General features: G+C 37.6%; 1 protein-coding gene across 10 annotated transcripts in view; it reads right to left on the bottom strand.

Moving 5' to 3' along the window:
• Positions 1 to 13313, bottom strand: part of LOC137274609 (teneurin-m-like) — a 303728-nt gene that overhangs the window by 78376 nt on the left and 212039 nt on the right. For 9 of the 10 annotated variants that reach the window (XM_067807895.1, XM_067807889.1, XM_067807897.1 and 6 more), the window contains 2 exons: positions 6535 to 6765; positions 4067 to 4081 (listed from right to left, as the gene is read on the bottom strand). In XM_067807895.1, the coding sequence (XP_067663996.1) occupies positions 4067 to 4081; positions 6535 to 6765 (246 nt within the window). The remainder of the gene's footprint in view (positions 1 to 4066; positions 4082 to 6534; positions 6766 to 13313) is intronic. The other variant, XM_067807896.1, reaches the window with a different exon arrangement.

The following is a 13313-nucleotide window of genomic DNA, read 5'->3' as shown; positions in this document are numbered from 1 at the left end:
CCACAACTCTTATTGCCTTCAGGAGCATACAGAAACACAAATAGAATAGAAGTCCACCAATGAACTCCTGCCAATCCTAAACTTTCAACTCATTGACGGTCAGGATTTTAAACGCAAAAAAATTACTTATTTTCTTTGCACTAATAATTCAAAGAACCTCCTCAGCAGTAGATTAAGGTCATTGCAAACTATTTGTCGAGTCCATTTCCATTCTATCTTTAAACAAATTGTAAATCAATAGTCAAGGTCACCTGGTGGGGAGAGATGGCGCTAGTTACAATTCCAACAATCCTTTGATAAATCCGAGATACATAGTGTACATCATGCCGTTAGTTTCAATTTGCAGTAGTAACTGGTGTTTTATCAAAAAATCTATCTCTCGCTGCCAGAGCAGAATAGGAATTACGTGTCAACAAGCAAACAAACTCGTTTCTTTTCCTCTAATTGGACACGTTAATGTGCCATAAATCTCACCATCACTACCAACAAACAGAAAATTGGTCATATTTCTGGATAGAGATATCGCTGAAATATTTCATCAGGATTAAACCTCAATTTCAGCCTATTCCTACAGCAGTATTCATGACCTGGCATTGGACGAAGACAGAAAACAATCATGCCACTTATAGCAATCTTCCTGTATGGTTCCTCGGGTGTGTAAGGAGAGTTGAGATAGCTAGGTATTGGCTGTTTACAGATCAACTGTATCAATGGTAAACATCTACATAACTAGACTTATGCACTAGACAATTTGTGCATTGGAAGTCTTTTTTCAGTCTTTTTTCCCCGAATTATCATTTTCAAGTATACTATTCTACTTCTGATTAGGATATTTTTTTTGTTTTCACTTTACACAACTGACCACCTAATCCTTCACATAATTATTTAAACAGCTATACATCGTACTATCCCTGTATAAAGAGTTCCGTACTACTGATGACTGTAATAAAAATATAATTCCTATTTTCAATATCAGATTATAATGCTGTTCAGTTGATGCTTAACAAAACACTCATCAATATTCAAACTACTTGGTGACTGCCTGTATATAATAGAATCTGGGCCGGAAAATCCAGTGATCAACAGCATAAGCATATATCAAAGTAACTGTGATGAATTATGTGTCAACCATGTCAGTCAACCTGACATTCAATCATGATAGTTACCTCTTAGGACAAGTATTAGCTGCTGAAGACAAGGATAAAGCTGGATCTCCATGGGTTCAGTCAAATCAGCATGCTTTACACCATATGACAGAAACGTTGCTGTGCAGAACACCAAGCATGATTTTCTGCAGTTACTATGTAAAGAACTGAACCAAGGTCTGAAGCTTGACAATCAAACACCAAACCACATGGCTACTACATGGTTCTGGCTACCAAGGCCAAAGGTTAAGGACAAAGTAACACTATTTCCTGAAAGCATTGCTGATTTTTGTAAGATGTGAGATAAAACCTAAAAAGGCCAACAAAACTATGCTGAATACTTTCATAGTACTAAAATCTTGAGAGAGCCAACAGATGGCAGTAGAAGTTGGTGCTAGTGGAGACATTCTCCGAGTCATCCACATCACAACCGCAGCAGCCTTACAGTTTTGCAATAAAGAAAAGGTCTCAAGTTTTTCGTCGTTATTTCGCAATTATCTCCACTCCGACAGTCATACAATGTAGCTGGCCCCAACACCTAGACGCCAGTCACAATTCAACAAGACTGAAATGCCAGCAAAGACCATGTCTTCATAATATACAGACCAGTCTTCAAAAGCACAAACTGTGCACTGCTGTGGTTATTTTGGACTACAAGATGGAATACTTTAATCTTATGTTACAAACGGCAGACACACCATTGGGCCAGACAACAGCCGAAGCATGTCTTTTGTGCATATTTGGAATCTCACTAGAGGTCAATAGGATGAGACATGGATAAGTTTGGAACCAGCTTTCTCAAACTATTATTCCTGAGAATTTCTGAAGCCTCAAAGGGGGTATCAGTGTCAAGAAAAAGCATGTACATAATGGAGAACAGTGGTGAGGGGGAAATCTTTGGAGGGTCAGTGATAATGCTTGGGGTATTCTGGGAAACAAAGGAATTGATTCGGTGCCATTATTACAATACGAACTGGGCACCAATGATTGCATGGCATAAAAAGGTAGTTTGCAAGAAACTTGGTGCTCATTCACAATTTTCAATTACAGTTGGAAATTTCTCAAACCAGTTGGAACAGATCAGGTGTATATTGCCAATCAAGCCATTCTTAATACTAATGACTGAAAAAAAAAATGTAAAAAAATATGTTGATTTCCTCTGGTGTGAAATGTAAAGAAACCTACATTCCATGCCTGATCTCCAATACAGATTGCTTGGAATTTTTAACTTGCAATTCTCAGCTTTGCTTATTGATTTTCCAAATCAGAATTGATTGGAAATAAAACTTAGCTATCACTGAGCATTATAAACCCCTCCCAGGTGATTTATTGAATACTCAGTAGGCACTGAGTTTAATGACTTTTCTATCATGGTGACATGATTGACTTTTAACCCGTAAATACAGACACAATGAGAAAGTTGGAGAAACCTTCTAAATTAAATTGAGGAAGGGAATGTAACTTAACTTCGGTTTAAATTGAATGAAAAATTAGATCTCACAAGCAGATCCTGTAATTCGACACGGATTTAAAACATTGATTCCATACAAAAACTACAACAGTAATGTAGAAAAAGTACATTCCTTAATGCCACATAATTATATTTCTACTTGTAGTCACACCTTTTTTCTACTTAATCAAGAATGTGATCAGGGAGCTGGATAGACATAACGAACAGTTCAGACAGGATGGGGAATCACTGATCTCCAAGGTCACAACTTCATGCTTCTCTGATAAAATAAAATTGTATAAAATAGAATATTACCAATTCTTTTTGAAACAACAGATTAACTATGATGTCTTCAAAAGTGTGATGGTGAATGAGTGAGTGAGTGAGTGAGCTGGGGCAGTTGATAAATAATCAGAACTTTTGAAGAAGTTTTGTTCAGAATATCAAACTGTCAGTGTACTTAATGACCTTGGCACAATGATTAAACCGGACCTGAAGCCTTTAGTCAGTGATTGATTGATTGATTGATTATTTTCAGTGTTATGTGGGATATAAGTCCAAACCTGGAATCACAAGCATAACCATTCTTGGATTCAAACCCATAACCACTGAATCCTTGAACAGCTAGTGTATGTAACTCTGCAGAGGGAACTGTGACAGGCTGTTGTGTGACAGGCAAGACAAGAACACTGAAAGGTGGTTGAAGAAAAGAAAAGAAAATCCACGGATGAAACAAAACCAGAACAATATTCCCATCTGCAAGTCATTCTCACGGCTGTTGAGTGAGTGAGGGAGTGAGGGACCATGTGCATAACCACAATGCAGCCAGAGAGGGAAGATATGAACAATGTGCTACACACTAGAGAGTAACAGAGATCCTTGTCACCACAGTAGTCTTATCTCTAGCAAGTCTACATTACATCAGTGAGCTACAATCATCTTGGGCGCTACCACTAGTGAAGCCTTAGGGCCCTCTGCAGCAAGAGAAGGTCAATGACAACTGTATAAAACAACTTTGCACCTGTAGCTTATCATAATTCTCCACTTTAGGAGCAAAGCAGAATATCCTTGCAAAGAAATCTTCAAACATTAATCGCATATAGTCTCCAGCAGATAATCTGACTTTTTATACAATCAAAATGGCTGTTACAGTGAGATCATGAAACACTTCATTTTTGAAGAAAAACACAAAATTAATATCTTTCACAATCCAAAGATGTATCTCTAAAAAATGTTGGTGATAAAACTCTTAAATTCAATATCTATCTGTAAATCTTCCAAACTTCTAAAACAAATTATTACAATATTCAATACTCGTGGTTGTTTGAAAAAACATGAAAGGTTTTGACAGTGAGTGAGATCATGACAGAACATGTCAATATCAGGAAATTAACTCCGACCACAGAAAAAAGTGCATGATGTGATTTTGGGACATCAAACAGCAACAAGCTATAAAGGACGAGGTACTCACTTGCATCCAAATACGCTGCAAGAGTGAAAACGTACAAGGAATATTAATATCAACGACAACAAATATTTCATGGTGAAATCGACGCTGATCAATACTAGAGGTCCTGTAATCGACATTTATTACCAAGCAAGGGAGTAATACCTCATAATATTGGCACCAACAGCTTTTTAGATTTGATTCTAAATTGAGTTTTGATTGTAGAACATCCAGAAAACATTAATTTCCAAGAAGTTTTAAAGAAACATTGCCAGCCTCATCAGTCAAATGTGTTTTTTTGTCTACTGAATGATTTATGGTTTGCAGGATTTCACAGCACTCGGATTTCCACAATGAAAGTTCTACTAAAACGTATTCACACTTGGTATTATGATTCTTGAAGTATAGTTATTTATTCCCTTGGACAATCAATTTAACTTTGTAATTGAAACCAATGGTTCCCATATGAAAAACATTATTTTCTGCACTTAACACTATCTGATACTTCACAAGATCAGAATGAAGGTTTTGTCAGAATACTTTATGAAATGCTTAGGATCGGAACCGATGTTTTTCTCTACCTTGATCAAATATGGTTATTTCCCTTTCTTAACCATCATTTGTAAAACTACATGTACACTGACGGTGTTCAAAATGAGAATTCTCAGTTTTGCAGCAATAAAGGCCAAATTCATTTTGCACTTCCAACTGTGCTTTTTCTCCAAATAATGGACTAACTCTTCAAATTTGGCCAAGTGGAGAATTTAATTTCAGAAAAGTGTAATGCACTTGAGAGAAGTGGAGATTTGTGTCCGAGAACTTCAGTGGAATGTACAATGGCAATCTCATATCTGAATGAAACTGACAAACATCACAACACGTCATTAACCTCTTAATGATATTTCTTTGTCACAAAGTTATTATCTTCAGATGTGAACTGCTTCAAAGAGAACGCTTAAGTTATGATTAACCCAGTGACTTTTCCACAACCTTGTTATCAACATCCATGTTTAGTTCCTACCAGCAAGCATATTTCTCCTGAATGAGAGATTTTAATGTTTGTCCATTTCAACGCTATCATTACCATGGTCAGGTTTCCATATATTTTCACTCCTTGATACTAATTCACCCTCTCAGTATTATTGAGATCTTGAGAACATATCTTGAATATACTGGATAAGCCCCAAATCTCACAATTAACAGGCCATGGAACAGCCTTTATAAACTTGAACAAATTTCTAAGGCAGTAGCTTTAGGATGAAATCAGCACACAATGTTCATCTTATGAACTTGGAACAAGGCTACAAAACTGGTAGAACAATTTTCACCTCCCAGGTTAGATATTATAACCATATTAGGTAACTAACTGGAAATGTTGAAATGTGTGAAGTTTGTGAGTTTATCCAGTGGCCTTAGTCGCCTCTGTTTGCTGCAGAAGTTTCTAATCAGGAACTTCAGAGGGTATATACAGGCAGCAGAAAGTGTTCCTACAAAATGGACTGTGAGTAAATTTATTATTGCAGTAAGGGTGATTTTTTTGGTTCATTTTTTAACAATCTGTTTGGGGATTATAATGGAAAACAAAGTTGTTTTCTACACAGTTTACAAGTGAGACAAAAATCAATTACTGAAAGTCCATTCAAAGTAGCTCAGATCAAGACACTTGCTTGTCTGTTCTTTTCTGAGTTAGACACTAATGACTGGAAACATTCTCTGTGGTGTTCCAGTTTTTCTGCCCACAGTAAAAATAGTTAACTCCAAAATTTAACTGATCCAGAAAAGAATGACAATAAACAGGTCTTCATAACTCATATTCATCTCAGGACTATGTCAGTGCTCTCACCATTGAGGTGTCCAAAAGCATCAGTTATATCACTTAAAGTACAGATACCATCAACTTCGCACTAAGAACACTTGAGGTAATGACAGGACCAACTTGGCACATTTGAGGTACTGACAGCACCTATTTAGCACTAAGATCATTTGAGGTAATGGCAGGTCCAACTTGGCACATTTGAGGTACTGACAGCACCTATTTAGCACTAAGATCATTTGAGGTAATGACAGGACCAACTTGGCACATTTGAGGTAATGGCAGGTCCAACTTAGCACTAAGACAATTTGAGTTACTGACAGGCATGACTGACACCAACATCACACTAAGAACATATTGAGTTACAGCACCAACTTAGCACTAAGATCATTTTGACATGTGGAATTACCAACAGCGCCAACATGTCACGCAGACAAGTTTGCATCATGAATGGCATCAAGTTAGCAAAAAGATCATGTTGACGTCTGGATGGTGCCAACTTACCTCCAAATTCATTTTTTGGTACGGATGTCTTATCACAAAGAATATATTGAAGTACAAATACCACAATTACATTAGCTCCAGCAAGGAGTCTTCAGAAAATACAAACATTTCCATATGTACAATCAGCATCACCAATCCCATGAAAACTTAAAACTCAACACCCATATATACATACCAGGTGCAAATACACCACCAGGTGTATTTTGGACCATATATGGAAGGTCAGGGTCTCCCTCTCCGTCGGAGAACTGTTGGCGCCGACAGCAGGTGTCTATATCAGAGTAGTTTCCCCTCTGTGAGGGGCCAAAGGATTTCTGACGAGGCAGTCCAGGACTGCGTTGTGGAATGTCTTCGATGGGTGGTGGTGGTGGTGGGGGTAGTGTTGGGGGAGGTAGGGGTACGGAACCTGCAACAGAACATGTGAAAGTGAGACATCTAACACCGAGATGCTGTTGTTAAGTAAATAAAGAACAAGCCATCACCGGACTTCCATCAGCATCTTCATATCAGTAACTGGAAAAATAAACACAAATATCTTTGTTTATTGCTTTGGTACTCCTCTGGAATCATCGTATCACCAGAGTTATTTCTGTGCATTTGAACTGTTCATTAGGCCATGTATTTATCCATCCTTAATCCTAAAAAATTGTCAGTAAATAAACCTCAGTTCTTCCATTCTTCTATCAAATAATCAGCATTGTTATAGCTCCTTTCCCACTGACCTCTGTCTAAGTTTGATTAGGTTTATTAAAAATTTCTTCTTTGTCAATGAATATGAAAAGCTTAACTCTGGGCTGAGTCATCCATCTGACACAAGTGCTGATGTGAGACCAAATAGCAGACCAGGCTGTACCAAGGCTAATTGGTAGATTGTCTTCAAAAACGTACCAAGATGACACACAAGATATAACTACATCATTCATTCATTCATTCATTCATTCAAATGAGCCAAAGGGGCTTTCTAATGTTTCTCTTGCTGATGGCAATTAAGGTGTAACATACACCAGTGCAGGACAAATGTTACAGTGCCACATCACCTATGAGAGAATTACATGGAGAGAGAGATTACAATTCTGACATTCAGGTGAGGTGCTTGATACATGCCTTCCGAGACTTTGAAGTCGGTAGAAGTTACATGTTAACATTAACACCTGCAAGGTGCATCATGGGATACCATATGTTCGGGAAAGCCTTTCTGGAAGTTAGGCGAGAGAATGGTCTATAAACACACGATGGTTCTCAGAAAGGTAAGCCTGGATGGTTTTCATTTCTCTGTGAAGTGGGCAATAATGATCATTAGCATGGTCTTGTATCCCAATACAAAACCAGAACAGAGACGTGTAAAGCCGGTTGGGTGTTGGTGCAGGCTTCTTTCTCTTTGTGTTCTGAGTAGGAAGGTACTGTAATGTTTTCTTTAAATGATTTTTTAATGTCAGAAATGTGAAAATGGCTTATTGCACGCTAAGGTTAAGTGCATCATCAATGAGAATAACACGCAGAGATATTCCACTCATCCAAACTAACAGAACAACGTTTTTGCAGATAACATTCCCCATTTGTGACAACTTACATGATAAAGATAAAGACAAATAAAAAGGTAAGGCATATTTATGAATGTTTGGTGAAAACAATAACAGCACCAATGCAGTACAGATACTAATGGACAGTTTATATTGATAGAAAGGAGACCTTGAGTTGAAATCTGTGCAGATTAAGAGTGGCTATGCAACAGATGTATGGTGTGTCCAAGAATTATTTTCTTTTCAGATTTTTTACAACATTACAAATAATTATCACACAAATAAAGGTAAGCGGCATTATCAATATTTGTTGATTAAATTTAGGAAACACAGATATGGTTGAAATAATTATCAAGAACACTATTCTGAAGTGTCCTAAGTAATCAATCACAAGAGCTTTACAGAAGCGCATCTGCAATAGACAAGCAATGAATGACCAGGAGGTACTAAAGTCATCGTCACCGATGGCAACACGGCTGATGGACAGATTACCCAGCGGCTAACCGACTCTCCATCTCCCGCTACCACCTGTGTCCATCATGTAATGTTTCAAAATCTTTCAAGTGTTTGATTTGATGAGCAAATTTCATGCGTGCCTTCACTCTGCATGAGTCATCGCAGACAATGAGAAACGGGGAGGCAAGTCGTCCATTTTGTTCACGGGTGACATGACCCCCACGCAGGCATGACACCATTCTCTTCCAGTTTGATACATAAAATATGAACAATATCCGTCAAAATTGCAAGTGGATATTTTCTCTGAGGACTCATTTTGTAATTGATTTCACAACTTTTTTGACAACTCTCTTTCAGCACGGTGATGATGGGAACATGACATGAAGGACTGCATACACTTTACCCCTAAATTAATCCTCTCACAATAAAACAATGAGAATTATTCAAACCCATGACTCATAAATCATAATATTCATCATCATATACCCACTGCAACAATATTGCCTCTAGTGAAACTAACTCCAAAACTAAACTAACTCACCACATTTCACCAAAGGTAAAAGTGGAAAGGTTTAATTAAGGTTGCTAGGCTTTTTTTAAAGAAAAAGAGCCCATTAAACAAATTTAATGAAGAAATATTTTTCAAAAACATTTCCCAAGCTAAACTCAGCTAAGAAAATCCATCAAATTTGAAAGCATGAATTTTAATGTTTTCTTAAGCTTATCAATCATCTCCTGAAATCAACACATTCAACCCTCAAACTCCTGCAGGATATACCAGAATGGGGCTAAAGAAAAAATATATACCAAATGCATTTTTAAGATGGATTCAAAATCAAAGAACTAGATATTAATGATAATTTTACTTATGATGTGTTGTCATAAAAAACCTAAGGGGGATAACTCTTTTTGTGGGATACTCAGATCTTTCGTATCATTTTACCCAATTATATTCCATGGCAAACATGATTAAGATGTTTGGCTTGAATTTCTTCATTCACTGAAAAATTTTGACATACACTGCTGCAGTGAAACATATGATCTCCAAGCAAGAACCTAATTCAGCTGACAACAGAGAGCCAAGTGTTTCTTCAGGGTAATGTAAATCTATGTATCATAATTGTTCACAACTAACTTTGAGAAACAAATTACAGAAAAAATAGTTGTCCACTTCAGCCATTAGTAACCATAAATAGTTAAAACCATCTGTCATAAATGAACTTTCATGTCAGAGATAGCATATTTCCAGGGCTTAATTGCACGAAACAATCTAACACCACAATTACTGTCTATGTTAAAGTACAAATAGGATCAGCTTTGCTCTAATATTGCTTTGTGACATGGAGACAGTTCAGTGCAAGGAGTCTTTGTTTAATCCATTACGTAATAATGGGAACATCAATGATGTGATACTACTCCCTATATGGGTAAATTCAACACTTCTCAATCCATTGTTAGTGTAACCGACACAATGTGTTTCAAGTCAATTTTTCATACATGATCATCTGACCAGCAAGTCCTTCAAATCACACAATCACAGATCTGCTGACTTGTATTCTCTGAAAGTAAACAGAAGTAAACAGGAGCTGCAAATTGAAATGTGGAGGATAAGTTTAAACATTTTCAAATAGGTGTTTTATCCTGAAGTATCATATAGCCTCCAGTTCAAGGTCCTTGAGCACACCTGATTGCAAAACATTCCTATTGGTACTCAGGTGCCCATTGTGCTGGAAGCGTTCAAGCCTAAAGTATAAATGCTGTGGCTTCTTAGAATTGATAGGAGACTCAAACTTGGTAATGTCAGCTCATATTGGAAATCATCACAATTAACGATTTTTTAGTTTATTTCAATGTGAGAGAATTATTCATGATAAATTAGCACAGGAAATGGGCAGATTTCCAGTGCTGATGGGAAAATATTCATCAAAGTTGTCCAGACGAATACACACGGAGAAGGGACTGAAGCCAATGGTGAAATAGGCGTGAAACTCGGTGAAATAGACGAGGCACTGGAGTTTGTGTAATTGCGGACAGCTTGGCATCGGAACACAGGTTAAATTGACAGAAGGCAGGGGAAATATGGTCACTTAGTCAAGCAGTGACCCACGTTTTGCAGACCGAAATTTGATTACTTGTGAGAGATTTCAAGCTGTCATCAACTCATCACATTTATTTTTTCCTTCGAAATGTACAATCAATCAACTTCATCTGCAGCGCACATCTTGATGACCCTTGCCAACAATCATAAGCTCCTAGCAGCTCATAATATGAGGTGTCAAGATATCTTTGCACCTTGGTCAAGGAATTGGCCAGTGGTCATCTCAGGAGATTTGTGATGGCTGGCCCAACACACATATATCACAAAGTGCTACCACAGGGTGTTACATCAGATCAATAACTTGCAGCACTGTTGAGAAAGTCATTAAGCAAATTTCAAGATGGAGCGTTGTTAATGTCGCTGAATCCGCCCAACGTTACATACCGCACACAGAAGAAACAACAAAGGAATTCCCATCAAATTGACATATTCACCCTGTTTCCCTAGCCTCATCAATTTAAATGATATACAGAAATCAACCAAATATCATTAGAGCATGGCAGGAAGCCCCCTGGGAAGACATTTCCAGATTCTGAAATTCCTTCCTTGCATTAAATCTAGCTATGGTAGAGAGTTCACCAACAACCATCTTGCTCCCTGCTCCATGGGGAACTCCCTCTACTACAGATGCCATCTTCTATTACCGCTACACTGCCTTCCAAATCAAGCCCAGGATGCCGATATGTACATACAGAAGTAGATGCTCTCCCCCTGTGGTATGCCAAATTCATCATGTTATTCATAAAAAAATATTAAAAGAATTTTCGGAACTCACTTAGTGTTGCATAGACAAATATCAATAGCACTTATTGAATTCATTGCTTCCATGTAAAGTGTTAAGATACTGAACTCATGATACATATTTCAGTTCATCTGTCCCAAATGTTCAACAAACTGAAAAACTTATCTTCTAAATATTTTTTTTTAATCGCTGAAGCAAAAATCAATATAATTGTACTCAAAATGATTTCAGCTGTGATTAAAATTTCAAGCATTGATACAGTAGAGTTGATATGACACAGAAGAGACAACTGGGTGAGAAGAAGCAGTTAGTTTGGAATTGTTTTTATTGTTTCTTTTTTTTTTGTAAATGGGCTTATGATTTCAGTCCATCAGAATGTTTGGATATTCATGTCTCCTAATAACAAAATGATCAATTTAACTTGGAATGCTTTTAATAAAGGTAGTTTCAAGTAAGAAAATTTCAAATTCATTCTTATTTGATATTCTAAAAAAGCAGTTGTTCTAATGCCTACAAGGGCCTAGTCTTACTTATAGGACACGTGGAGTGAGTGAGTGAATTTAGTTTTACGCCGCACTCAGCAATATTACAGCCATATGGCGGCGGTCTGTAAATAATCGAGTCTGGACCAGACAATCCAGTGATCAACAACATGAGCATCGATCTGCGCAATTGGGAACCGATGACATGTGTCAACCAAGTCAGTGAGCCTGACCACCCGATCCCATTAGTCGCCTCTTACGACAAGCTGAGTCGCCTTTTATGGCAAGCAGGGGTTGCTGAAGGCCTATTCTACCCCGGGACCTTCACGGGTCATAGGACACGTGGATGAGTGAGAGGGTGAATATATATTTTACACCATACTCAGCAATTCTGTTGCCGCATATGGCTGCAGTCTGTAAATTTATTGAGTCTGGACCAGACAACCAATGATCAAGCATCAATATAGAAAACTGGGATACAATGGACATTACTTGTGTAGACCACAACAACGAGTCTGACCACCCCATAATTACCTTTTATGACAAGCATAGGTTACTGGAGATCAATTCTAACCAGAATCTTCATGGGTACACCTGGATCAGATGTTCCCAAAATGTTTAAAACATAAACATCACAATGAGTTGATGATGGAGGTCACCATACCTGAGGTAGATTGTACCTGTGTATCTGAAACCCACATGTACAGGTGAATGAGCTTCATAACCAGGGACAACCTAATGCCCTCAATCTCAGGATCCCTCCATGGTCAACGGAAAAAACTGTACACATACATGTAGCACTTCAGCATGAGATAGTTCTACATGATACCACACCATCTTATTCAGAGCCAGAACTATAGATTTAGCATCATAATCAGGGGAAATTTGAGTTGTGAAAACATGATCACCAAATCCTGCCACGGATAAGTGAAACCACTCTATAATTCCTTAGTCTGCTTTGGCACTGACCGATTCTGTGCAATATCTCTACTGCTTCATCTCATTTACAATTCAAAAGATTTTAAAAGTTTCTATCTCCCCAATCAGTATTTTGGGTAGACATGAAAGCTTCACGATGTAACAAAGCTGACATTGTCAGTGGATTGATGAGTGAAGATCATGCCAGCAGAGGACATTCAGCAATATGGCCTTGCTCTGGCCAGGCCTTCTTACAGTGCGCATATAATGTGTTAGCAGGCAATCTATAGCCAGAAAAAATCTATAACACCATATCAATCCATTTGATAGAAAGCTATCACCTAAATCGCTCTAAAACAAAATAAAGTTGTCAATAATGATAATTATTGCTGTCGCATAAGACTACTCTGTGTAACAGCCTTATCAATTCCATTGTGGCTTTTGATGCCGTCTTCTCAAGCAGTTGTCTTTTCAAACGATAAACACAGAAGAAAGTGGCCTCATTTACAATTATTGATCTAATTTCTCTACCTGCATGAAGAGGACAGCTCTGTTATCAATTAAAAACTGATACAAAATGGAACTCCACAGGAAACATATTTGACTTCACCTTATAGATCATTTCGTCCTAGAAGGATCAAAGACAGACATAGAGATCATAAAATGACTGACTGTGGGTTTAATGAATTCTTCTTTCTTAATCTTAAAAACCTAAACAATTACTGGCATGTGCATAGA

This window comes from Haliotis asinina, chromosome 2 (assembly GCF_037392515.1).
Source record: "Haliotis asinina isolate JCU_RB_2024 chromosome 2, JCU_Hal_asi_v2, whole genome shotgun sequence".
Taxonomy (NCBI): domain Eukaryota; kingdom Metazoa; phylum Mollusca; class Gastropoda; order Lepetellida; family Haliotidae; genus Haliotis; species Haliotis asinina.
The sequence above is the reverse complement of the archived record's forward strand: the minus strand, read 5'-3'. Positions and strand labels throughout refer to the sequence as shown.